The 27,729-nt window shown below is 35.6% G+C and overlaps 2 protein-coding genes across 3 annotated transcripts; both read left to right on the forward strand.

The window, feature by feature from the left end:
- The first annotated feature begins 415 nt into the window (after positions 1-415).
- On the forward strand, positions 416-22,893 carry si:dkey-81j8.6. Of its 2 annotated transcripts, XM_021472247.3 has the most exons (17): positions 416-1,778; positions 4,577-4,741; positions 5,040-5,088; positions 5,414-5,563; positions 5,810-5,882; positions 7,442-7,636; positions 7,716-7,890; positions 11,438-13,120; positions 13,210-13,340; positions 13,822-13,945; positions 15,814-15,993; positions 16,084-16,213; positions 19,341-19,465; positions 19,548-19,733; positions 19,829-19,954; positions 21,015-21,128; positions 21,211-22,893. In XM_021472247.3, exons 1-17 carry the CDS (start codon positions 1,629-1,631, stop codon positions 21,334-21,336), a joined length of 3,882 nt encoding a protein of 1,293 aa, XP_021327922.2. In that variant the 5' UTR covers positions 416-1,628; the 3' UTR covers positions 21,337-22,893. The 2 variants fall into 2 exon arrangements, with proteins under 2 accessions (XP_021327922.2, XP_073770738.1); XM_073914637.1 differs by lacking the exons at positions 416-1,778; positions 4,577-4,741; positions 5,040-5,088; ... (2 more) ...; positions 7,442-7,636; positions 7,716-7,890 and adding an exon at positions 8,131-8,662.
- Positions 22,894-23,035: 142 nt separating this feature from the next.
- prnpb (prion protein b) lies at positions 23,036-27,039 on the forward strand. Its single transcript, NM_001013297.2, is given in 2 exon segments — positions 23,036-23,102; positions 24,710-27,039. A coding segment is annotated over 1 exon segment (1,821 nt). The 5' UTR covers positions 23,036-23,102; positions 24,710-24,716; the 3' UTR covers positions 26,538-27,039.
- The last annotated feature ends 690 nt before the right edge of the window (positions 27,040-27,729 follow it).

Genomic DNA, 27,729 nt, shown 5'->3' on the forward strand with positions numbered 1-27,729 from the left:
CCCTTTTTGTTATGTGCAGGATGAAAACATCCACTGAATTGAAACCGCTGTAAAATGCATCAGATTAATATATATTTTACATTTATTTGCATAAATCTGTTAATCAACCTCAGCTCTGATCAACACAACTAAATTGTTTAGAAATTACAGGATTTTTACTAATGATTGGGTTTTTCACCAAATCATAACATCATTTATGAATTTGGCCATTAAAAAGTTAAAATCCTGTAATTTAGTAGTTTTGATCAGGACTGAGGTGGATGAACAGATTTATGCAAATAAATGATAACAAAATTTGTATCTGATGCATTTTACAGCAGTTTTATTCAGTGGATGTTTTCATCCCCAACTTAACAAAAAGGTATATTCGCCCAGAGTGTATCGCTGATTTTATTATTTTTTTTTAATTGAAAGCATTTTCTTAAAATAAGATTTGTTACCAAGAATCTTTCCCCTAGCTGAAACAGAAAAAGTTATGGCCAAATTAAGACTCAAAATCACCCAGAGTGAATGAAAACATCATCAGTAAACATAAGGGTTAACCTAATGAAATGACATAGGATATTCTACATCCTGGCCATTTTAATTTCTACAGATGAGCTTTTAAACAAGGGTTATTATGCTACATTTTTGATAGCATTTGGCCGTTTCATAATGATAATATCTTATCGCAAATGTTCTCCTCAGTTAAACTCTTCTCATTCCTTTTTGACTGCCGACTGTCAGTTCGTTTAGGTGCGTTGCCCGCATTGCAATATTGCCAGATATTACTATACCAAAATGACACCAAAGTGTTCCCCTGAAATTGTGCCAAATAAGTTGAGATACTGTCTTTTAAGCAAGGCAGAGATTTAGGATTGATCTTAAAAGTTTGGTTACTTAAAACACCAAAGTCTGATTAATAAAATATGAACAAAAAATATGTAGATTCTGTACAGGCTTTTTTTGAAGGCTCAATAAATTGTTCCATTCAAAAATATACATTTTTCTAAATATTATTTTACATTTCAAGCGTTAATATGTGGTACTAAAGTGACATCTTGTGGTGATGGTGTAGAACTACACCTCTCAGATCATCCTACACATGTCAGTAAACAGAGCTAACTGTGGAAAATGATCTTACTGATGACTTGTTTCTTGACCCAGACTGAAAACAAAAAGAAAAACGTGGGTGATTTTAAATTAGTATGTGTGATTAATTTGGGGACTTCCCAAAATACTTTTACTCCAAGTTTACATTTTTAAACCATTAGTAAACACAGGGCCATGATATTCGCAGTTTGCTGAAAGTATGCCTCTATATGTTTTGCTTCTCACAGATGCACTACAATAGAGTGCACAAACTACATTTCTAAATACGAGGTGCAACAGATACATTATTGTGGCCCACATTTGTAAAGGATGTGGCTGCTACTTGCAGCTTCCTGTCTTGCTGTAAAGTGTGCATGAGGGCAGATGTGAAAATCAAAAGCATATCTTCACCTCGGTGAGACTCGATTTGTGTGTTGTTTTGAGTTCTGGGCAGGCCTGAGGAGTTTTCATTGTTGAACTAGACGTTGAGGACCACTGGTTTACTAAAGAGACTGGGATTTCATACGGATTTGGGGTGAGTTTGAAAGGAGGGAGCGATGGCCTCCCTCCTGATGCGATTCTTTCGGCTAGGTGTGGAGAAAAAGCGAGTGAGGCATTATGAGAACCTGAAGAGGGATGTGGATCCACACCAGTCGTGGGAGACTCTGGGAGAACTAGGAGATGGAGCTTTTGGAAAGGTCTATAAGGTAAGGGATTCAGATTATTTCAGTTCAGTAAAACAACATGTTTGTAATATATTTATAATTTGCTATTTAAATATTTTTTTAAAAATAAAACCTGGCGGTATACTCACATAGTTTTATCTTATCTGTCATTTCAAGGAAATCCCTCTTTCTTCAGACTGACTTTTCAGCTAAAGTACTGACCAATTTTAGCTGACTTAAACTTTTACATTTCATTCTTGTTGAATCTTGTGGAATTCTTGTTCTTCATGTTGGATTAACTAAACTACCCTACTGCAAAAACAAACAAACACATGGTTTCTAATGGTTTTCAAATGAGTTTCTAATGGTTTCCAGTACAAATATCATTTAAAAACATGCCAATAGTAAGTCCTGAAAGCCTATTACAGATCTCTTAAAAACCACACTATAACATATTCTATGCTTGTTTGTATTGTTTTGTTTGTTTGTTTGTTTTTTTCTGCAGGAGGTTTTGATCAGATTTGGCAACACTGACATTTTTAAAGCACGAATCTACACAAATGTAACGACACTCTCATAATGAAGAGAGATAATTCCTGAAGGCCTGGCTATAGCCTAAGTTAATTGATTCACATCTGCTGATTACCACAAGGGCTGCAAACGAGTGATATAAAATTACTTGAACACAAAGTACAATAAACCATTGTGTTGTAAGTCCGTAGGCATATTGAGTAACCAACCTACCTAGTCTGTTTTGTAATGTCAGCTATTTCAAACGATAAGGAGACAGGACTCAATTGGGGCCTCTTCTGTCGAGTTTGATGTTCGTTTAAAATGAATCAGATGAATCACGATTCAACTGTTTGAGTGAATGATCGAGTCACTTGACGTCGCCACCTACTGTCGTAGTGATTTTAAAGGTTACTCAAACTCTATTTACCGTTAAAATTATGTAAGCCCGTAGCCAGCCTATTAACTTTTTTTGCAGTTATTCGAGGTTCTTCTTCTTCTTCTTCTTCTTCTTCTTCTTCTTCTTCTTCTTCTTCTTCTTCTTATTATTATTATTATTATTATTAGTTATTTTTAATGCTAGTTTATTATCCATTATAAAAAAACAACAAAAATGGGAAACTGTTAAAACTTAAAAAACAAAACATTAAAATTAAACTAAATTAACTAAATTAAAAACTATAGCATAAAGGCCAACAAACTCAACAGCTCATTTACCCATTTAAATAACAAAAGCCTTCTTTTATTTGTTATTTTCACAATTTATTATGGCATATTGTCAAAAATGGGACAAATGAGCAAATATAGGGCCAAATTCCGGACTTTTTCAGAAGGGGGTTGTGTCTTTCAAACCGCCTGAACTCTCCCTGGCTAAAGGTCTGTTGTGGACATTTAATTTAATATTATTTCTAACAGTAATTTTATCTAATCTTGTTTCAGTAATGTACAGGTATTTTAATCTACTTGATACGCGCTACAGGTCAAAAGTTTGAGGTCAGATTTTTTTTAAAGAAAATGATTCTGTTCATCAAGGCGGCATTTATTAACTGTAAAATATTTGTTAAATTGTTAAATATTTAATAAAAGTTTTTAAATCACTGCTTTCATATTGTATGTAGTTTCAAATGAAATTATTACTTCATTATTACTTTTACCATTAATAATAATAATAATAATAATAATAATAATAATAATAATTTTTATTACTACTACTATAGTAGTAGTAATAAAAATATTATTATTATTATTATTAGTAGTAGTAGTAGTAGTAGTATACTACTACTACTACTACTACTACTACTACTACTACTAATAATAATAATAATAACAACAACAACAACAACAACAACAACAACAACAATAATAATATAAAATAATAATAATAATAATAATAATAATAATAATAATAATAATAATAATAATAATAATAAATATTAGAGTGATTTCTGAAGGATCATGTTACTCTGAAGACTGGAGTAATAAAGCTAAAAAAATATTTTTAAAATGACAAGAATAAATGATTAAATTAAATGATGAAATACTTTTGAACAGTTATTTTATAGTGCAATAACATTTCACGATTTGGACTGTATTTTTGATGAAATAAATGCAGCCTTGAAGAGCAGAAGAAGCTTATTTTAAAACATTTAAACATTCTACTGACCCCAAACTTTTGACTGGTAGTGTATATAGTAAAGTTATTTTCCTTTTTTATAAAAACATAACAACAAAAGAGACACTAAGCAAACATTTTCTTTGGATCTGCTATAAGACTTCTGATTCATTAGCAGATACAGTTATGCCTATTAGATTAACAACATAGAAAACACTAACTTGCTAAATGCTCACAGTAAAAATGCAGTTTAAGATTGCCATAATAAATAAAAATAATAAAGCAACACGCCTGTTTGCAATATCAAGCAGCATAACTTGATAATTTGAAAACATAGATGCAAAGGAAACCAGATGTCTCACACATTCACTTTGAGAATGGAAACATTAAAAATATAGTATGAAAAACATGCACGCCGTTGTTTATTTATAGGTTTCCAAGGTGACAGAAAATGGGGGTTTCGGGCTATGCTGCGGTTTGACAACTTCCTGTTAAACCAAAATGTGAAAGATTAAAGATGGCTTCCTGTTAGAATATTCACATAATCAACCTACTCATCTTCATACCTCTCTTAAAATGAACAGCACTTTGCAACTTTGCAGTTTCTGTGCTGTGCACATCTTTGCACTGTGGCCTTTCCAGCATAAACATTGTTGATTGTTTTCTTGCACTTCAAAGTGTCAAAGGCAAGTATTACAGTATGTAGTATTGATCTCAGGCCCAGAATCAGACTACAGGAGTGCTGGGAGCTGTTAAAGTGATTGAAGTGCGCAGTGAGGAGCAGCTGGACGACTACATCACTGAGATAGACATCTTAGCGGCCTGTCGACATCCGAACATCCTCTCCCTGCTGGACGCCATCTTCTTTGAGGGCTGGCTCTGGGTGAGAAATCTGTTTCCTGGTGTTTGTTTTGCAGGATAGTTCAACCAAAACTGAAAACTCTGTCATCATTTACTCACTCTTTACTTGTTACAAATCCATTTGAGTTTCTTTGTTTTGTTGAGCACAAAATAAACAATAAAAAAAATGTCAACCATTGACGTTCATTTTTGTTTTTCTTGCTATTGATGTAAGTGGTTACCGGTTTCTAACATTCTTCAAAATATCTTATTTTTGTGTTCAACTTATAAATGCTACATACAATATTGAATACATAATTTCGAGTGCTTCCTCTGTGCAGATCCTGCTGGAGTACTGTCCCGGGGGAGCTCTGGATGATATCATGCTGGGTGAGTGTTGATCAGATATTGTTTACAGAAGTATATGCATGACATCATCGTCATCATCATCTTATAGACCATTTCAATGTGGTGATGTCATTGGCCCATGAACATTTCCTGCTTGTTATCAAACTATTTCATAACTGTAACAAGAGGCAATTCAATCATATCTTACTGTTAAAACAGCTATTATAACATTATTTATCAATATGTTTCTCTTTTTAGATTCTCTGAAGCTATAGAAATTAAAAATGCAAAACAGAAAATATGTTGGGACTATTGTTTTTGTTTACATCCCTCAAAATGGTCTGTATTGTTTGTGTGTGCGTTACAGAGCTGGAGCGAGGCCTGACCGAGCAGCAGATCAGTGAGGTTTGCTGGCAGACTCTGCAGGCTCTGTTTTACCTGCACCAGCACCACATCATACACAGAGACCTGAAGGCTGGCAATATTCTGCTCACGATGGATGGACAGGTCAAACTAGGTACAAAATACTTACCTTTCTTCAAGACGAAATACAAATAAAACAGGAGGTGTTGTATCTGTTTATATATATATATATATATATATATATATATATATATATATATATATATATATATATATATATATATATATATATATATATATATACACACACATTATTATTATTTATTTAGTATGAATAATATTATTAATTATTCTAATTAATATTAGAATAATTTAGTATTATAATTTATTTTTCTCACAGCTGACTTTGGTGTGTCTGCAAAAAATGACTATACTCTGCAGAAACGATCAACTTTCATTGGAACTCCATACTGGTGAGTCTCATATACATTTGCCAACATTTATTCCTTCGTATATACAGTATGTGAAAAAACATACAGTTGAAGTCAGAATTATTAGCTCCTCTTTAAATTTTTTTTCTTTTTTAAATATTTTCTAAATGATGTTTAACAGGGCAAGAAAATGTTAACTGTATGTCTGATAGTATTTTTTTGTTCTGGAAAAAGTCTTATTTGTTTTATTTTGGCTTTAATAAAAGCAGTTTTTTAATTTTTAAACACCATTTTAAGGTCAATATTATTAGCCCCTTTATATTTTTTCCCCGATAGTCTACAGAACAAATTATCGTTATACAATAACTTGCCTAATTACCTTAACGTGCCTAGTTAACCTAATTAACCTAGTTAAGCACTTTAAATGTCACTTTAAGCTGTGTAGAAGTGTCTTGAAAAATATCTAGTAAAATCTTATGTACTGTCATCATGGCAAAGATAAAATAAATTGGTTATTAGAAATAAGTTATTAAAAGTATTATGTTTAGAAATGTGCTGAAAAAAATCTTCTCTCCTTTAAGCACAAATTGTAGGAAAAAAATAAACAGGGGGCTAATATTTCAGAGGGGCTAATAATTCTGACTTCAACTGAATATACCAAAATGAGGGTGAGTAAAATTAGTATTATTATTATTTTTTGGTGGGGGTTACTGTTTCTATAAAATACTTTAAAATGGTTTGCACAATTTAATATCTTTGTGAGTGATTTATAAAATGTATCTGTTGGTTCTTGTCAGAATATTAATATTACAAATATTGTTTGGAAAACATTTATATTCTATTAAATTACAGTTACTATTTTTCTCTCTCATGTACTTAGCGCTATATGATTGAATTTAATTTATTACCTTAATTATTGCAATCTTTTCTATTTTTTATTTAATTAATTTTCTTTTGTGTACAATTTTGTTTTTATTTTAAAATAAACAGTTGATCTTTTTTTACCTATATAGTCATTTTTTTCTGGTCATTTTAAAATCATATTAACCAACATCTTTCATAAAATTCTTCTTGAATAACTTTATGATTTTTTTTTCATAAATCAAATTAAAGACTATAATTGTTATTGTTACTATTGTTATAATGGTCATATATTTAAGGATATTTTATAATCTGAATATACAGTTGTGTTTTGATTATTTTTATTAGATGGTTTTAAAATAAATACATGATTAAATAAGTAATTAATGAAATAAATCATAAATAAATAAATAAATAAATAAATAGGCGACATGGTGGCTCAGTGGTTACCACTGTCGCCTCACAGCAAGAAGGTCGCTGGTTTGAGTCCTGGCTGGGTCAGTTGGCATCAGTTTCCTTCACAGTCCAAAGACATGCACTATAAGTGAATTGAATAAACTAAATAGGCCGTATTATTTATTTATTTCAATACACATTTCCATAAAACCCCTCAGCACTCTCTTTGCAGGTCCTTAGTTTAACAAACCCCTAATCAAATGTTAGAACGTTTAAAAAGTTACATCAGTAGACATTCTGTCACTATTAAAGAAACACTGGATCAGCATATTCTGTCTTTCAAGGATGGCACCTGAGGTGATCATGTGCGAAACATCGAAGGACAATCCCTACACCTCTAAAGCTGACATCTGGTCAATGGGAATCACTTTAATCGAGGCGGCAGAGATGGAGCCCCCTCATCACTCACTCAACCCAATGAGGGTCCTGTTGAAGATCACCAAATCTCCTCCACCAACACTCTCCAATCCTCGCCAGTGGTGGGTTTTCACTTCCTCATCCCATTACTAGACCTGCTGTGGTTTACGTTTAAAGGTTTATCTCGATTTCTAAAACCAGGTCGTCACATTTCCAAGACTTCCTTCGAAGGAGCTTGCAGAAGAACCCGGAGGCTCGATGGGGAACCCAGCAGCTCATGGCTCACCCGTTCTCTTATGCTGGACGAGATGGACGAGCGCTAAAAGAGCTCATCGCTGAGGCCAAAGCAGAGGTCACTGAGGTCGTAGAAAATGAGGTATTAACATGCAATTAATAACTGATGATTACGTTTGCATTTAATCATCTGGCTACAAAGGCTTTTATCTAAAGTGATTCACAAATGAGGATAATAGAATTAATCAAAGCAACAGAACAGAAATGTGCAAAAATAGATTTCCCAGTTAAAGTAGTCTATAACACACGTATATATGTAGAAACTAGGGATGGGAAGATTAACCGATATGTATCGATACGCGGTCATGCGCGTGCACGATGCGAGTGCATCGGTTGAGCAGCAGAGGATGAATGAAATTTTGGAAGCAAATCGAGATGCATCGGTTTTTGCGAGATGCATCGATTTTTCCGAGATACAGCTTATATTTTTAATATAGAATGTATTTTTTATTTATTAACAAGTGTTGTCAACCTGTTTTTGGCGCATAATTTAATCGACCTACATAAAGTAAGCCTTAGCAACGGATTTGCGGATGTGCACACATTACAACTCAGTGTATCAGGTGTGCGGATGAAGCTAGTGGTGCGCCCTCAGAAAGCGCGAGAAGCAAAACAAACATATTCCCCACTGAGTTTTAAATCTAAAGTATGGCAAGCAACATTATGGATTTAAGGATGGACGACATGACAGGACAGATGCAATTTGCAAAATGTGCCGCGCATCTGTAAAATACGCGGGCAGTACGACTAATCTGATATCTCACTTGAAGCGGCGCCACGGTGTTGTTGTGGAAGCATCTTCCAGTGTTTCTGCATCCCCGGCTTTCGCACTGCTTCAACCAGTTCCAAAAGTGGTGAGAAAAGCATTGCAAGTTTTTTTTCCATGCGCAACAGTTCTGCTCGCTCTACGCCAATAACGAATGCTATTGCATTGTTCATCTAAGATATTCAGCCTAGTGTCACGGAGAACGAAGGTTTTAAACACCTCCTCCTGTTAATTTTTATTTAATAATAATAATAATATTAATAATAATAATGATAAAAATAATTGGGTGTCACGGTGGCACAGTGGGTAGTTTGACCACCTCACAGCAAGAAGATTGCTGGTTTGTTATATTTTTATTAGCCTGTTGTTTACAGTGACAGTGATGTTTCAACGCAGCATAACACTGCTAGTTCACAACCTTAAGTTTTGAATAATCAGTGGCAAAACATATCTTTGTAAAACTTGTTTTCATAGTTGAAAAGTTAAATCACAATTCTTGTTGTGCAATGCTAAATTTATTTATGTTGAAAGAGTGCAAATATATACATATTTTTTTAATATATATTGCACTTATACATTCTGTTTATCTTGAAAATACTTAAATAATATGTGCTATATGTTCTAAAATGGCCCTCTACTGTAAACTGACACTCTGGCTCTGAGAGAAGAGCCAGTTTGTAAAAAAAAGTCTTGGTTTTGCTTGGTTTATAAATAATCAAACTCATTCAATGGCACAGCATCCTCTTTCACATCATCTCATAAACTTGATCTAATTAGTTAGTGCTGAAATATCGCATCGTATCGTGATATGGGTGTGAATCGTATCGTGTTGCATCGCAATATGTCACAAATGTATCGCTAATATATCGGATCGTATTCTTTGTATCGAGATGCGTATCGGATCGGCATTATAGCTTAGATGCCCAACCCTAGTAGAAACAGAGTAGACAGTAGAATAGAGAATAGATAAAAAGTGTTACTATAGGAAAGTCAGAGTTTTTCAAAGGAAAAAATTAAAAACATAATGTTTTATTAAATATTATTAATTTATTATTCCTTTAAAATGGTCATTCTGCTGTGGTAACCCCTGATGAAATGAGTGAGTATTAATTAGGCATTAATAGAAATAATGTATTCAATAATTAAAATTATTCCTTGCACAGAATACATTAAGCAATTATTAAATGTTTATCTATGTATTAAAATGTGGTTTGATGTCCACATAAAAAAAACATAATATTTGCATGGACCACAAAACTTGTAATAAGGGTACATTTTTTTGAAAATTAAGATTTATACAATATCTGAAAGCTGGACACTAGGGATGCACGATATATCAGCGGCCATATCGTTATTGGCTGATAAATGCTATTTTTAATGTTATCGGTCTGATATCAAAATTAGGCAGATATATTTAAGCCAATAGATTATGTCATTGATAAGAATTGTCTGCCTCTCGTTTTGTTATTTAACCTAAAAAAAATAAAATAAATAAATCTATTTTTGGCATGCTGATTTATGTGAAATCTTGAATATAGGTCTATATAATCACCTTGCAATTTTAAAATAATTGCTCTGTTTTTCTTTGATATGGTATTATTTTATGCTATTCTAAGATCTGTTCCAAATTATGAAGTTTTAAAAATAAAACCAGTTGTTCACTGTATAAAAATATAACATTTTTAAGATATTTATATTTATCAGCTAATATATCAGTTATCGGCCTCCAAATCTAAAGAATCATTGGTTATCGATATCGGCCTAAAAATCCATATCGGTGCATCCCTAATGAATACATTTGAAAAGCTGTAATCCAAGGGTTCAAAATAAAAAAATGAGGAAATGTACTTGAAAGTTGTCCAAATTAAGTTCTTAGCAATGGAAATTATGTTTGTATAAAACAGCAGTAATAAATTTACAATATGTCTTCATGAACAATGATCTTTACTTATAATACCAATTATTTTTGTCATACAATAAAAATAATGTATCACTTTTGCTCATACAATGTATTTTTGGCTATTGCTTCCGTTATATTCATGCAACTTTACACTGGTTTTGTGGTTCAGGGTCACATTTATTAATTTAAACTCTAATTCCCCCAAAATTAAAATTATTTAACTGATTCACAATTTTTGCCATGCTTTTTTAAAAAAAATGTCAAAAATACCAAGAAGATGCAAGTCATTGTCACGTGACACTTTGAGAGTCCAAAAAAATTGACACTAGCAGTTTTTCCATTGTTTTCTAAAGTGAAATAATGGATCTGTTAAAGAATCTTAATGTTAATTACAACACTTTATCGAAACATTTCTTTTTTTTAAATTATGGACTCATTTGGTGACAATTTATTTTTGTTTCTCAATGTGAAAAGCTGTCTGAAATTTTCTTAAGCATTTTTCAAAGGCTTCTGTGTTTAGGATCAGTAATTTCACTTTTAGGGCTATGCTTAGGTTCGTTCTTTCCATTCCATTTAAAATGTAATAACTGAACATAAACATAGGAGCCAGAAAAAAATGCTATTTTTAGAAGAACATTTTAGAAAGCACTTTTGCATATAAATGCTTCACATGTTGTTAGTTATGTTAAACATTATGTGAGGTCTAGCAGTAAAACATAAATGTCAAAGTCAATTGTTGAAGGGCCGCAGCTCTGCACAATTTTGCTCCAACCCTAATCAAACATAGCAGATCCAAATCATTGAGGTGTTCAAAAGAATCTCTAACACCTTGATTAGTTGTATTAGCCGTGTTTGATTAGGGTTGGAGCAAAACTGTGCAGAGCTGCGGCCCTTCAGGAATTGACTTTGACACCTTTGCAGTATAAGATTAATGCATCTTTTTCTGCATCTTTACTTTAACAGTCTTTGTTCAATATCCAATCCTCCGTGAAAGACACAATCACCACAGAATCCGAGAAAACACTGCCACGACCAGAACAAGCAATAGAAGAACAAGGACCACAAGAACCTGAGACCCCAAAGAAGACCTCGGTTCTGGACACTGTTCCTCAATCCCCCATCAACTCAGAGCTAAATCCTGAGGTCAAGGTGACCCGTAGGGCTTCCCAGGCCACTAATCAGGTCAAAACTCAAAAGAGGGCAAGACGCCTCTCTGTTCCAGGAAATCTCCTTTCGTTTCTGTCTGGCGGCTCCCGTCGCTGCAAATCTGGATTCTGGGGTGACAATTCACCAGTTCAGTTAACTAAAAACTCAGAAGATTCAAGTGCAGCTGAAAGTGTGGGAACATGCCCTTCAGATGGTACTGAAAGTGAAAACACTGCCAAACCAAAAGAGGAAACACCTGACGTAGTCGATGCTCCAAGTAACAAAGTTGCTGACATCAAAGATGAGGTTGATACAGAAGAAACTGACAAGAACTCAAATCTCTCCAGTGCACCAGCACACACAACAGTTTCTTCTGAAAGTGACACATTAGGTCTTACCAAAGAGGACACGGAAGCTGCTGAGAAAAGAAATGGCACTGTGACAAATTCTGACAATGACCAAACATTTTGGAAATCCCTCCAAATACCTGCTGTTCTTGACAAAGATGCAACACATCAACATAGCACACAGGTTGTAGCTTTGTGTTTGGAAACAACACTAGCTTTAAAAACTAACAGGAATGAGCAAAATCCCAATGACTACCTTAATCTGGCCTGTCCTTTGAAAACGTCTACTTTCACATTAGATAATACTAAAACTCCTGAGGTGCCTTCGAGTATTTTTCCTGAAAGAGCTCCTGACTTTAAGAATGAACAACCATCAACTGAACCTTTGGAAACTGAAGAAACAGTTGAAGAACTGGAGACAGATGGAGGAACAGAGGAAGAATCAAGACTGTTAGAGACAGAAGATCAAACAATCATCAAAGAAGATCACATTGCCATGAAGGTAGAGAGCGAGGACTTTACTGAAGTCATCAGTGAAGTAGTGAGACATGAAGATTTCAACTCAAACAATGAAAAGTCTGAGGAAGAAGAAAGCAGTGAAAAAGACAAGGAAACAACAGAGGAGGAATGTTCGACAAGCAAGGAAGAAAACACCATGAAGGACGATCATGAAGATGTAGACTCAATAAACGAAAACAGTGAGATCTCCAGAAAATCAGATGAAGAGATGGAAACGCCAATCCAAAATGAGACAACAAATATTACTGATTCACAGACTCCAGAGATGTCAAACAAGGAAGAGGATAATTTAGAAAAGGAAACGAGTAATGAAGGAGTTGCTCAAGATGCGACAGATTCAAAAGAACCTGAAGAAGAGTTTCCAGAAATCTCTAATAAAACTCACAAGACCACAGAAGAGGATTCAATGGATGCTGTTGAGGATACAACCGTTGTTTCTGAATCAAAGCTGAAAAAGCAGGTAATGTTTGTAGTTCAGGATGACAAAAACAAAGAGAAGCTTGCAAATGGCTTGAATGATTCAGACTCAGTTCTACCACATGAATCGAATGGATCCACACATAAAGAATCTAATGAGGACATGATACCACCTCTTTCTCCCACCAGTCCTCCGATGTCTCCTGGGTTTGAAGGGGTGAGTCTGAAACTAGCAATGTGCTTAAGACATTAGCAAACAGTCAATTTCAACATGTACCTAACTTTTATTTATTTTGGGGTATTTAGGAAATGCATCCCAGCAGGATGACCGTTAAAAAGACCCGCAAATTTATGGTGGATGGTCGTGAAGTCAGTGTCACCACTTCCAAAGTGGTTAGCGAGGGAGACAGCAAAGAAAAACTAATGCGCTACAACAGGTAACAAGTCTTTATGCTTTACACCAGGGGTGTCCAAACTCGGTCCTGGAGGGCCTGTGTCCGGGAGAATTTAGCTCCAACCCTAATCAAACACACCTGAACCAGCTAATCAAGCTCTTATTAGAGATACTAAAAGCTTCCTGGCAGGCGTATTGAAGCAAGTTCGATATAAACTCTCCAGGACCAAGTTTGGACACCCCTGCTTTACACTATTTAAAATAAAGGTTGACACCAATAGTTGCATGAAGAACGTTTTAACTCCCATGGAGACTTTCCATTCCACAAGAATAAAGAAGCTCTGTAAATTAACAGAATGTTCTTCAAAAAGAAAAACTTGACCCCTAAAATGTTCTTTAGAGAATCAAAAATGTTTCTTTGCCATCATTGTGAATTTTTTTTAGCTTGGAACATTCATTTTTTTAAGTAACTTTATGGTGTACATGGAAAGTGTCACATTCTAAATGTGTTCGGGTGTTTATAGACGGCAGGAGCTGCATGCGCTGAAACTCTTGCAGAGGGAAGAGCAGAGAGAACATGCCCAGCTGGAGCTGAAACTGCAGCAACAGCGAGAGCAGATGTTCCGTCATATAGAGCAAGAAATGACTGTAAGCTAAACACACCACAGCTCATAGTGTGCAACATTAATCCTCAGTGTAACAGAAAAGGCTTAAGGGGAATCCTTTACTAAATTTCAAGTTTGAGCTCTCTTAAATTACTTGAAACCCTATTGTTTTGTTTAGACATTCATTAAAGTAATGTTTTCTTTGGCATTTTTATATAAAAAAAAAGCCCTTAAAAGAAATTTGACTTGGCCTAAATTTACAAGACCTAGTCTTCCTGTTCGCGAATCTAGGACAAAGGGTAGTATCTGTTGAATTCAGAGTTTCTTGTTTTTAGTGACACCTGTGACAGCCAGTAATCGCTTGAGACTAAACATGATGAAATACCCAATATAAAATAAAATGTTCATAAAATATTCATAAATAATGAAAGTAAAAAATATAACTAGTTGATTAATTATTCATATTTCCCTTTAAGCTAAATACAGTTGTCTATATAAAAGTCAGAATTATTGGCCCTCCTGAATTATTAGCCCCTATATATTATTTCTCCCAATTTCTCTTTAACGGAAAGAAGATATGTTCAACACATTTCTAAAAATAATAGCTCATTTCTAATAACTGATTAATTAAAATAATAAACCATTAAAAACTGCCTTTATTCTCTCCAAAATAAAACATATAAAACTTTCTCCAGAAGAAAAAATAATATAGGAAATACTGTGATACAATTCCTTGCTCTATTAAACATCTTTATTTAAAAATTTTTTTTTATATTTTTAAATATTTAAAAAAAAGAAAAAATCCCAGGAGGGCTAATAATTCTGACTTTAACTGTAGATGCCAGGCCAGTAGTTGTGATGTTACTTTGAAATGAAACATTATGCACTTTATGCACATTCAGTCCTACATTTGAACATTATTACCATTGTTAAAATATTACCATTAAGAAAAATGAGGAGCATTGCTCAGATATTTTGGTTAATGTATAAGTAATCAATATTGTTGATCATTTTAAATATTAAGGCATAATTATTGACACTAATTTAAATAAAAACACAACAAGAAGGTTTCCAAAAGTGCTAGAGCAAGCCTGAGGGGAAACATCAGGCATGAGTTACCTATGGCTGCTTCTAAAAGCTATGAATACAATGATTTTCCCTCATTTATCTTATTGTACAAGCTGGTCCCACACGAACATTAAAACAATTGTGTAATATCTATAAACAAACTGTAAAAAAATTAGCTAAAAGCACAGGAGCTATCATTGCTTTAACTGTATTGAACATAAATTACTAACAATCGACAATTTGTTGTTTTATGCTGATGTGGGTTTTAATGTATAAAATATTTAATGTTCATGCACCACCACCTCTCAAACAATGCGTGATTGGACAATATAAGACAGACTAGGTCATCGATTAGAGGTGATTGTTCAGTTAAACTCAAGAGAGCTGTTTTTGGACAATCAGTTTTTTTCAGTCAGAGAAGCAGAGAGATGAAATACAATACCAGTGCATATCAAAGACAGAGTAACACTTTTAATATTAATAAAACTGTCCTTAAAGTTTGTCTTAAAGAAAATCAAATATGCAACCACTGATTTGATTTAATTGTTTTGACTATAATGTATTGTACTGTAAGTGTATACTGTACTATTTTTTATTTTTTATTATATTAAACTTGTTACAACTTCCAGCCTAGGGACTACATATGTAAATAAGCTTTATAGCATACTCTAGCAAAACATGTCGTGTCATAAATTGTCCGTGAATAAATAAATAAATGATTGATGTGTCAAGTATCCGTCTACAGACTGAACATGCAATACCTATGAAGTCAGTCACAATTGAACTTTTACACTAAATATTCAAGTGTTTATCAGCCTCAGCCAAGTGTTAATCCTGTTGCAGAGCAAGAAGCAATATTATGACAGTGAGCTGGAAAGACTTGAGAAACAATATCAGCAGCAAAGCGGTCAAATGGAGGCTGAGCACACATCCAAACTGAGAGAGGACGCACGGAGAATCAAGGCCCAGCAGGAGAAAGAGCTGAGCCGCAAAAGCAGTGCACTCAAAGCAGACCCTAAAGAGGTACTGACTCACTCACAATTAGGCTAAAATGCATGAAAACAGTCACTGATGTTTGATGTGTGTGTGTGTGTGTGTGTGTTTGTGCTGTAGGAGCAGCGGTTCCTGCAGAAGCAACAGCAGGAGCTCAATGAAGCTCTGCAGAAGGGTGTTCAGGAGCATAAGAGGAAGGTGGCGTCGATGGAGTGGGAGATTACAGTCAAATCACAACAGCTCAAGCGAGGTATGTACGCCACTCTCAATGAAAAAAATACTTATCATATCTGTTGATGGTCTTTTTTAACTTCTTCCACTTTTTAGTTGATGAATTGATAAAGTTATGCGCCAATTGTGGGTTCAAGATGACTTGATGCATACATTTACTCAATTCCAAGAGAGGAAATAAATAACTTTATAGTCAAATTAATAATTAGCAAATACATTTCTCTAAAACATTTATAAATTTCTGAAAATGTAGTTAAATGTAACAATTACAATTTATTCACATATTTGCCCAATTTTTTTCACATATTTGACATTCGTCTGCATTTTTAAACATTAAATAAAAAAGTGTTTGTATGATATTATGTCTCAAGTTTTTATTTTGAAACAGTATGTCTGTTAATTTATAATTTTCTAAAATAAGTTTCATGTTAAATTTTGAAACCCTTGTAGTGAATTAGCTCAAAGTGAACTAAAGATCATTGGCGCCAATAGCCAATAGTAGCACTGTGCGCCGACATATAGCACAGACATACTCACAGCAACCAGAGTTCGATTCCTGGCTCGAGGTCCTTTGCCGATACTTGCCCTCTCTCTACTCCCAATGCTGTCCTATCTAAAATCTCTACTGTCCTATTATAATACAGGTGAAAACCCCCTAAAAAATTATTTGAAAAAAGTGAATAGAAGATTAATTTGAACAGGGCTCCGAAAGAATTGACTCTTTAAATCCAAACAAACAAATCATCCAACAATCGTTTGAACGGACAGTTGACTTCAATGAAGGCGGTTGCTATCAAAAATAAAAACCCATTTATGTTTAAGCAGGGTAGCAAGATCGAAGTTTAAGACATTATTTTCATAAATATGGACAGTCACCTATATTATACAAAGTGAAACTTTGTTGGCTAATCTAACAGAAATTTAAATCTGAACTAAACACACATTCATACAGGTTGTAGAAAGAGTGAAGGAAGAAAAACAAGAATTTGAGGAAGTGTAATGATGTAAAAACCTCAGATTTTATAAGACCAAACCAAGCGAGCCAAAAATAATCAATTTAACCCTTCCATGGTTTGGTTAGGTTTACATTTAGTTTACCAGTTCAGTGGCAATCTGGAGGTGTTACTTACATTCTTTTGTGATGTGAAGAGCTCCCTCTGTTGAGTGGGGGTTCCTACGTGGTTAGCTTGTGGTTCAGCTTTTTGTCCTTTGAGGCTTGGAGTGGGGTGGAGTCTGTTGTTTCAAGTTTTTGAGGTGGCAAAAGGACTAGTTGTGTTGACTTTTGGTTTTGTGGTGAACTAAACTTAACTAGACTCTCGATGGAAAAGAAAGAATGGTATCAAAGATGGGAATGATTGAGCTGTGCAGGTCCACGTCTCTTCACTGTTCCAGAAGAGAAGCTGTCCTGAGCTGGTACAGAACAACTCTCTCTTCTGGGGTCTGTGTCGGTTTTCTTCCTGTTCTGGTCTGGGCAGTTACCATTTTTTGTAAGGGTGGTCTTGTAACACTTCTGAGCATTCCTTCATGAAACAAATATTGGAAATGTATTACACACTGACCATCCAGTCTTTTTCTGGATAGGAGAAGTTGATGGTGTATTATTTGTTTAATAAAGTAAAAATAATGATGTTTCTGATCGGCCACATTTGTTACATCCTAAACATTATTTCGATATTTAATGTGCACAGTAGTTTGTCATGTTTATTGTAATATTATCAATCAGTCAACCTTCATTTATATAGCACATTACTACAACCAAGGTTGATCAAAGTGCTTCACACAAGTACAAGCAAACAGCACAGCTAAATTCAAAAACTATACAAAAAAATATCAATAAAATACAGCAAACGTTAAAACATAGTGTCACTGCTATGCATTAAAAGCCAATTTAAACAAGTGGGTCTTATGCTTGGCTTTTAAAAGTGGCAGGTCAGTGACTGTACGAAGCTCAGTAGGAAGAGAATTCCAAAGTTTAGGTCCTGCCACTGCAATAGAGCGATCACCCCACTGCTTATATCTTGACCGTTGGACTTCAAGCAGAAGTTGATCAGCAGATTGCAAAGCAATGTCGCAAAAATAAAGAGCAAGGCATTAAAAACAAACATCACAAGTTTATATTCAATTCTAAACTTAACATAGAGCCTGTGGAGAGTGTAGAGAATAGGTGCAATGTGTTCCGCCTGTTAGTTAACATGTGAGCTGCAGCATTTTGCACAAGTTGTAAACGATGAAGACATGCTTGTTACCTCCAACATAAAGTGCATTCCAGAAGTCTAATCACAAACTAACAAAAACATGGATGGCTTTCTCAAGATCAGCCTTGCTCAGGAAGAGCTTGACATTAGAGCGAAGGCGAAGCTGAAGAAAGCTTGCCTTAATCACAGAGTCAATCTGCTGATCAAATTTCAGACTACTGTCTAGTCTCACACACAAGTTTTATTGTTTATTATTGTTTTATTTATTGTTATTAAGTTATATTATCGTATGAGATAATATTATGGCGATGCAGACTCAGTGAGTGGTATATTCGCCTCACAGCAAGAAGGTCGCTGATTCGAGCCTCAGCTGAGTCATTTGGTGTTTCTGTGTGGAGTTTGCATGTTCTCCCCGTGTTCACGTTGAATTCCTCCAGTTGCTCCGGTTTCCCCCACAGGTCCAAAGACATGCGGTTTAGGTGAATTGGGTAGGCTAAATTGTCCGTAGTGTCTGTGTGTGAATGAGTGTGTGTGGATGTTTCCCTGTGATGGGTTGCAGCTGAAAGGGCATCTGCTGTGTGAAATATATGCTGGATAAGTTGGCGGTTCATTTCACTGTGGCAACCCATGATTATTAAAGGGACTAAGCTGAAAAGAAAATGAATTAATGATTCACTCATTAAGACAAGAACTAGATAGCAAATAGTGTTGGTTTTACCGCTATAGTTATTTATCTGTGACCATCCTAATCCAGTCAAGATACCAAAATTAATTCACACTTCCCAAGATATTGTTAAATTTCTATTAAGATACATTTAGGTCAGTATTGCCTGACCCAAGTGTGCACTATACTTTCATGCATTATGAACAGTAAAAACAAATAATCAGTGGCATTAAAACATATTTACAGGTGGTAAATGATTCCAAACATGCATTTTCCTCTTCCTTAAGCTCGAGAAGCTGTGATCTGGGAGTTAGAACAGCGCCATCTACAGGAAAAGTATCATCTATTTAAACAGCAGGTGAAAGAGCAATATTCCCTACAAAGACAGCAGCTGACCAAGAGACATAACAAGGTAACATCCAAAACAATCTGTTTGTTTTTTATCCTCTATGTTTATTTGTATCTTAGTGACACCTTTGTTTCTCTTCTGGCAGGATAAAGAGAGAGCGTCCCGCTTCCAGCAGTCTCTCCTGGAGGAGCAGAAGTCACTGCAGGCCCAGGAGAGAGCGTCGTTCCTGAAGACCCAAAAAGCTGAAGCAAAATCCCGTCTGAATCAGTTGAAAATGGAGCTAAGAAAGCAAGGTCTGAGCGGCCCTGAGCAGAGACAACATCTCACACAGGTTTGGATGCAGAAACCTCAGTGTCAGAATAATGTGTGGTTAATTAATAACACTTTGATTAAAATGGAACTGTTCCTCTCTGGGTTTATATTTAGCTTTTGTCTGAAGAAGAGGCCAGACAGAAGCAAGAGAAACAGAGTCTTCAAGAAAGTCACGAGAGCCAATTGAAAGCAGTGCAGGAACAATGTGATGCCAGTACAGCTGAACTACAGCAGCTTCAGGTACGTCAGCAACAGCTTGCTAAAGAAAAAATAATTGAATAAGTGAATAAGGTTTTAAAAAGTATATGTATAATAGTTAAATATATTTTGAAAAGTGATGGGAATAATGGCGCTATAAATAAACGGTATTACTAATGGTAGTACTTTTTTTTCAATAACCAGTAGGGTTGGGTATCGTTTAGGGTTATTTCGATACCGGTGCTAAATTAATACTTTTAAAACGGTACCAGTGCCAATACAGTGCATGAACCTAAACTTTTGAGCCTCAAAATTATAGTGGATGACTCAAGAATTTTTTATTTTTATTTTCACGTTTCTGGAGATTCATGTCATTTCGGGTGTATCCTTTTTAGTTTTTCAACTTTAACTGCAGTTTTACTTTCATTCAGCAACATGCTTAGTGACAAACTGAGATATTGCATGAGAATATGAAGTAAGGATTGGTGGAAGAGTTTTGTTTTAATGGAATTGAATACTGGTCGCTGATAGAAACTCATGGTAGAAGCATTTAACACTGAATAAAGCCAAAGTCTCTTTAAAGCAATTCATTTCACTCGACGGCTATCTTTGAAAGGTCTCTTGGGCAGTATGCTTGGGCATTCTGTTTGAATTGGAAAACACAATTCAATTTCATATTAGGAAACAACAATAAAAATAAACGATGGTCTCTAGTATAATTTTTAAACGGTTGAGAGTCACACAAAATCAACAGAAATTTACGTCTGGTTCTCACTGGTCTATAGCGATCACTGATTGGTTCCTGTACTAGAAGGCTGGGCTTCATTCGCCATTTTAACCGTTACACTTTTCCCCATTCAAAACTAAACAATTGACATGTCTTGTGTATTCTATAGTCTTTGATAAAGCACATAATCAGATCCTGAGGTGATCATTGTCATAGAAGTTTATGCTGTTGTTTAGTCCGAAATAATAACAGTTTCCACAATAGACATTTTGCACATCGCTCTCATGAATGGTTAGAACAAAAAGGTAAAAGATAAAAAGAAAGAACTTGCATTTATAACACAAGGTGTTAAATGTTTGTGTTTTTGTACTTCAGAATGAGAAGCTTCAAGTTCTTGTGGACATGGAGAAGAAAAAGATCAAAGCCCTGGAGGACGAACACACACTTGAGCTCAATGAATGGAGAGATAAGCTTGCGTGCAGGAAAGAGGTATTGGAAAGAAGGGTAAAATGGATTTGTAAAGCCTCTTGTTTGGGAAAATATGACACGGATGTTGTATGTGTGTCTTCAGGTGTTAGAGGAAGACCTGGCTCGCAGACGAAGAGAAAAAGAAGGGACCAGGAGACGAGGGAGTGAGCCGGAAAACAGATTTGCAGCTCGACGCCCAAAGTTCTTCCATAATCTAAGCTTCTCCTGACAAAGTTAAGAAATACTTTCAACTCCAATGTCAATTATATACAGTATATGATGCTGTCTTTCAACGTTTTGGGGTAAGAAAAGTTAAATAAAGGAAATAATTTTCAGAAATATTATAATGAATTATATTAAAATATAAAACTTTGTATTTATTCTACAATGAAATTTATTATTCAAATTATTTAAATGACAATATTTTGATTTGAGATTTGGATGAAATGTTAGCAGATTTTTATAGAATAAAACAAATATTACAATTTTGCTCAAACTCACACCTAATAAATCATTGAGATCATTCTCATGTTGTCTTATAATTAGTTTTTGCATAGCTGTATATATAGATACATTGTATAAGCAACAAATAATAACTTGACTTCCTGTTAATCATTTGGAAAAGTGGTTAAAGGTAGTAACATCAGTCATGTTGGGTGGAGGAAAAATCATGGTTAGGGGTTCAGTTACATTCAGTTTGGGGATGTGCGAGAGATCTGCAGAGTTGATGGCAACATCCACAGCCTGAGGTATCAAAATATTTGTGCTGCCCTTTGCATTACAAACCACAAGAGAGGGCAAATTCTTTAGCAGGATAGCGCTCCATCTCACACTTCAGCCTCCACATCAAAGTTCCTGAAAGCAAAGAAGGTCATGGTGCTCCAGGATTGGCCAGCCCAGTCACCAAACATGAACATTATTGAGCATGTCTGGGGTAAGATGGAGGAGGCATTGAAGATAAATCCAAAGAATCTTGATGAAGTCTGTGAGTCCTGCAAGAAAGCTTTCCTTGCCATTCCAGATGACTTTATTAATGAGTTGTTTGAGTCGTTGCAGAGATGTATGGATGCAGTCCTCCAAGCTCATGGGAGTCATACTCAATATTCATTCTTTTTCCACTGCACCAAGACTTTATATTCTATACTCTACATTATTTCTGTTAAGTGACAAGACTTTTATCTAAGCAAAGCTGTCCTAATTAAATAATTAAAAATCAAGGCATGACCATATATTATTTTGGTAAAACAAGCAACATCCAGAGGCCTTTGCCTTTCAAGCACTTCTGATACCAAATGATCAACTAGAAGTCAAGTTTTTATTTGTATATCTTAAAACTTGGATAGACTACAAGACTTCTGTCAGAATTTGATCAATAGTATTATAACTTACAATATTAAATTTTAATAATTAATTTAATAATAATTCACAGCTGTTTTATTACTTATTTTAATTTCCAAATAGATATAAGTAAAAGACAGCTTATGACAACTCATCTTTTTCCCCCTTAGCAAACTGTATAGTGATTATAAAATGTAAAGTAGTTTTTATAGAAATTGATGTATATATGCATAATAAAAAAGCTTACCCTAAGAAAAATTAAAACAACACATACATATACTCTATATGTTGACTTTTGGGTTTGAGTGTTGAAAATATTTTGCCTGAAGTTTATGTATTTTATTATATTTTTTGTAAATATGTTTAAAATATCTGCTTAGATTCCTTTGTAAGAAAGAAAATAATTCATGTGCGAATAAATTTTCTAACCATTTCGGACAAAGAGTCTATTCAGTGGTTGTTTATTCCTTCTGCTAGATGTGTTTGAAGCTTTTAATAGTCACGCACACAGAAACAGTACCCCAGCCTTATTAGCTTTCTGTAAGAACATTATTTCATGAAGCCACACCCAGACCACTATCTGTCCCGACTACAGTCAGCGTGATCTCTGTTGAGCAGAGAGTGCTGCGGGAGAGACGCTTCTTCAACCTTTTTATGGTAAGACATTACCAAACTATCATATTGCTCACCGTAGAGACATATATAACATCTTAAATGTGACATTTAAATTAAACAAACATACTATAAAAGGTTCTTTACGATGTTATTATTTGTATGAAGGACCTTGATTTGAGATTGTTGGTTTTGTAATGTCATTTATATGCATATCTATGAATGTGTCTGTCTAGCTTTTACTTATTTACCACATTTAAATTTGTTTAAATTTGCAGACATTCTACCTTTAACTACTTGGCTAAAATATAAACAAAAATAGTCACACTGCTGTATTATTTAAATTGTATTTGCTGAAAATATCTCATAATAACGATTTATTCAGCACAATTGCTGCAAATTAAAGCATATTAAAGTTAATCGCCCCAAGAGGAATCTTGAATTTTGCATGATAAACACTTTCTATCAAATTGTAATCTCTGACTGTATGGATTTTGGTTTGCTGAAGAGCAACTCTATATAGCCTTATCCTTCGTGGCATACATAAAAGGGTTAGTTCACTCAAAATTTAAATTATGCTATGAAATCCAAGAGTTCCCTCATACTCCATAGACAGAAACAGTCCTCAGATGTTTAAAGTCAGAAAAGAAACCAAAAACATTGTCAAAAGATTTAATGTGACATCAGTGGACAAACTATAATCATACGAAGCTACAAAAACACTTTTGTTTGTGCAAAAAAACCCCCCCAAAAAAACAGTAAATATGACTCAATATGCTTACTTCTCTCCCTTAAAATATTGCGTGGGGGCGCTGTTTATCTTTGCACATTATTCCCTGGAAGCAATCGAACAGTAAGGTTGGCTTGGTTAAGTATATTGTGGCTGAAGCTGTCAAACTGATGTCAACAAAGAAGGACTGCTACTGCAAACACATAAGCAAATGGCCAAACTTTGAAGATTTCTAAAACTTTTTTTTTTCACTGGACTAACTTACATAGATTAATTGTTCACCTAAAGAATAACGATGTGCAGATTTAATCTAAAATAACTTAATTTGTGTTCCCAAGATGAACAAAAGTCTTGGGGGATTAAAGTGACATGAGACTGAGGCATTAATAACACAAATTTCATTTTGTGGCAAACAAAACATCTTGATTAAGTGTTAATGCAATTATTGTTGATTTTGTTTTTCTTGGAATGTTTTATTGAAGGATAGTGAAAATGCATTGATAATATCTTAAGGATCATGCTTTAGGCTTTTAATGTGAAGATGATTTTATGGGTATTAATCTCATAAGGTATAATGGACACCAAATTGATAAGCTGAAAGTGCTGTAGAGCCATATTACTCTATAGAAATGCTTTCATGTCCATTACTGTCTTGTCTCCTCTCTGTGCCGTTTCTGAATACTAAAAGCATTCTCCATTAGACATGTGGTAAACACTAACTCTGCTGGCCTTTCCAAACAAGATGCTGTTTACTAAAGCCTTGTTTAGGAATGTTTTTACTGTGTTCTCTCCTGTATTAAGTATCAGTTTGACTCTTGTTTTGTATGAAGTAAAATCAGTGAATTTCATTAAGCTTAATTTCTGTGTCTTTACCTCCTTGATCATTGTCAGGTCTGCACTAATTCACTGTGTTTTCTGTTAGGACCAAAATGGGGGAGTTATGCAAACTTCTAGCCATCGTTTTGGTTTTGATGGCAGTGTTACATTATACATCAGGAGGAAAGAAAGGCACTGTAAGCAAGACTGTTCCCAAGAAGCCATCCGAAAAAACATCACAAGGGACCAAGACCCAACCTAACTATCCCAGACAACCCTCCAATCCTGGTGCAGGAAGTAACCCAGGCTACCCTAACCAGCAGTATCCTGGGAGAGGTGGATCTAGTCCATCAGGGTATCCCAACCAGAATCCTGGGGCAGGCAGCTATCCAGCTGGAGGCAGCTATCCGTATCCTGGAAGAGGTGGCTCCAGCCCTGGAGGGTATCCCAACCAAAATCCTGGAGCAGGTTCTTATCCATCTGGAGGCAGCTATCCCTCAGCTGGTGGAAATCCCAATCAGTATCCTGGGAGAGGTGGCTACAACCCTGGAGGGTATCCCAACCAGAATCCTGGAGCAGGTTCTTATCCAGCAGGAGGCAGCTATCCTTCTGCTGGTGGAAATCCCAATCAGTATCCTGGAAGAGGTGGCACCAGCCCCGCAGGGTATCCCAACCAAAATCCTGGAGCAGGTTCTTATCCAGCAGGAGGCAGCTATCCTTCTGCTGGTGGAAATCCCAATCAGTATCCTGGGAGAGGTGGCTCCAACCCTGGAGGGTATCCCAACCAGAATCCTGGAGCAGGTTCTTATCCAGCAGGAGGCAGCTATCCTTCAGCTGGTGGAAATCCCAATCAGTATCCTGGAAGAGGCGGCTCCAGCCCCGGAGGGAATCCCAACCAGAATCCTGGAGCAGGTACCTATGCAGGTGGTGGCTACCCCAATCAGTATCCTGGGGGAGGGGGTTACTCTAACCAGAACCCTGGTAGAAGTGGATACAGCCCTGGTGGGTATCCAGGAGCTGGATCTTACCCAGTGAGAAATGCAGGGCAGCCTGGAGTTTACCCAGGAGCACACCCTTCTGCTGGAGGAGGATATCCCAACTGGAACCCCAACAATCAGATTCTCAGTCCACGATATGGAGGCTCATTTGGAGGTGGTGGGTTTGGGACGGGTGGCTCCCCTTTCTCACAATCAGTGAAAAACATGGGCTACAACCCTTCTGCAAAATCCAAAGGCTTCGGGAAAAAGGCAGTGGTGGCTGCAGGAGTTGGTGCAATGGCAGGAATGGCTATAGGCTATGGAATAGGAAACTTTCAACGCCCCAACTTCCAGTTCAGAAGCCCACAGGAGGAACGCTACTACAACAACCATATGTACCAACGTCAGGACACACGTTTTAAAGATGGAGGTAACAAGAAAAAACCCAGTCACACCGCAGGAACCGACAACACATCAAAGCTACCAGCTCAAGCTCAGTCATACGACAATTTCATGAAGACATGCATGAAGCGAAATAATCTTTTAAGAGACCAAGACTCAAAAGAATCTGCAGGTAACAGCAATATTCAAAGAGATGAACCAATGAGTGATTTTCCAGGTTTGAATGAAGAATCCTCACAGAAAGGTGGGCCAGAGAAGAATGACACCACATCTAATACAACCACCCGTGATTATCCAAAGGCTGCTGACATTCATAAGAATGAGGATGAGGAAACAGTGAGCATCATGCAGATTGGTTATCCGGCACTTATTGAGCAGATGAAATCTCGAAAGTGTGTTGAGCTGTACATTGTTTACTCAGAGAGTCAGAGAGATGATAGAATGGAAAAAAGAGAAGGGAAAATTCCCAGAAGTTCCAATAACCATAATGGACACAGCATCTCCGAAGTGCTCCTGTTGCTCACTGCTTCCACTATGCTTTTTAGTACCACTTAATGGAACTATAACAATGAACATATAATGTATTAAGTAATGGAATTACATTTCCTTTCCACTCTATAGGAATCCAAATAACAGCACTTATATTGCCATTTGCATTTTAATGAATGAATTTTGTTATGATAAATCATCATCATACAATAATATTGTTACTTTTACAACTGTATAATAAAAATGTAAATACCTTAATACAATTTTTATGTGTTCACTTCGTTTATGCATTTATATTTTCAAGGATAATATTTAATCACATTTTTGCCTTATACATAAATAAATAAAATACTAAAAGATTCGTTTATTTTGATTACTTATGTTACTTTCATTCATACCTTTCGGCAAAATCTCTGCAGTTCGTTTGCACAGGTACAGTACATATAAACAAGAGAACAAATATGTTTTCAATGTTTATTCATTTTCTTTTCTTCTCTTTTTGCCACAGTGGAATGAACCGCCAACTTATCCAGCATATGTTTTACACAACAGATGCCCTTTCAGCCACAACCTCAAACTGGGAAACACCCTTATACTCTTGCTTTCACACTCATACACTAAGCCCAATTTAGCTTATTAATTTCACCTGTACCACACGTCTTTGGACTGTGGGGGAAACCGGAGCACCCGGACGAAACCCACGCCAACATGGGGAGAACATGCAGACTTCACACAGAAATACCTACTGTCACAGCTGGGGCTTGAACCAGCGACCTTCTTGCTGTGAGGAGATCATGCTACCCACTGCGCCACCGTGAAGCCCACGTTTTCAATATTTTATAGACAATGGCTGGTCTGTAAAACAAAATGAAGCTCACTGCCATTGTAAGATCACAGAGCGACATACCCAGGCCTTCACATGATACACGTTGCTAGGAGACCAGGGCATTCAGCAAACCAACGTCACAATGAGAAAGCAATCTGTCAGTTCAGCAAACAACATGGACGGCAATAAGCAGAGTCAATTATTTATTCATTTAAACAGTACAAGAAGCAAATAGTTACATGGTTATAAACACAAGCCAAAACACACATCAAGCCCTAAAATAAGAGTATTAACTGATGCCAATGTGCTAAAGAAATGGCAAAAGCTAAATCTGTTTTCTCTTTTATTAATTTTGCCCATCAGAGTACATCGGCTCACATGACTTGCAAAAAAATGACTCAGTTAAATATTAGCCCTTAAATTAAAGCTGGT

Source organism: Danio rerio, chromosome 10 (genome assembly GCF_049306965.1).
Source record: "Danio rerio strain Tuebingen ecotype United States chromosome 10, GRCz12tu, whole genome shotgun sequence".
Taxonomy (NCBI): Eukaryota; Metazoa; Chordata; class Actinopteri; order Cypriniformes; family Danionidae; genus Danio; species Danio rerio.

Excerpts from the sequence above, each read along its gene's own strand:
- si:dkey-81j8.6 (XM_021472247.3), top strand. The coding sequence starts at position 1,629 with ATGGCCTCCCTCCTGATGCGATTCTTTCGGCTAGGTGTGGAGAAAAAG. Across the intron at positions 4,742-5,039 it reads TCTTTGAGGGCTGGCTCTGG|ATCCTGCTGGAGTACTGTCC; the intron begins GTGAGAAATCTG and ends TCCTCTGTGCAG. Across the intron at positions 5,089-5,413 it reads TCTGGATGATATCATGCTGG|AGCTGGAGCGAGGCCTGACC; the intron begins GTGAGTGTTGAT and ends TGTGCGTTACAG.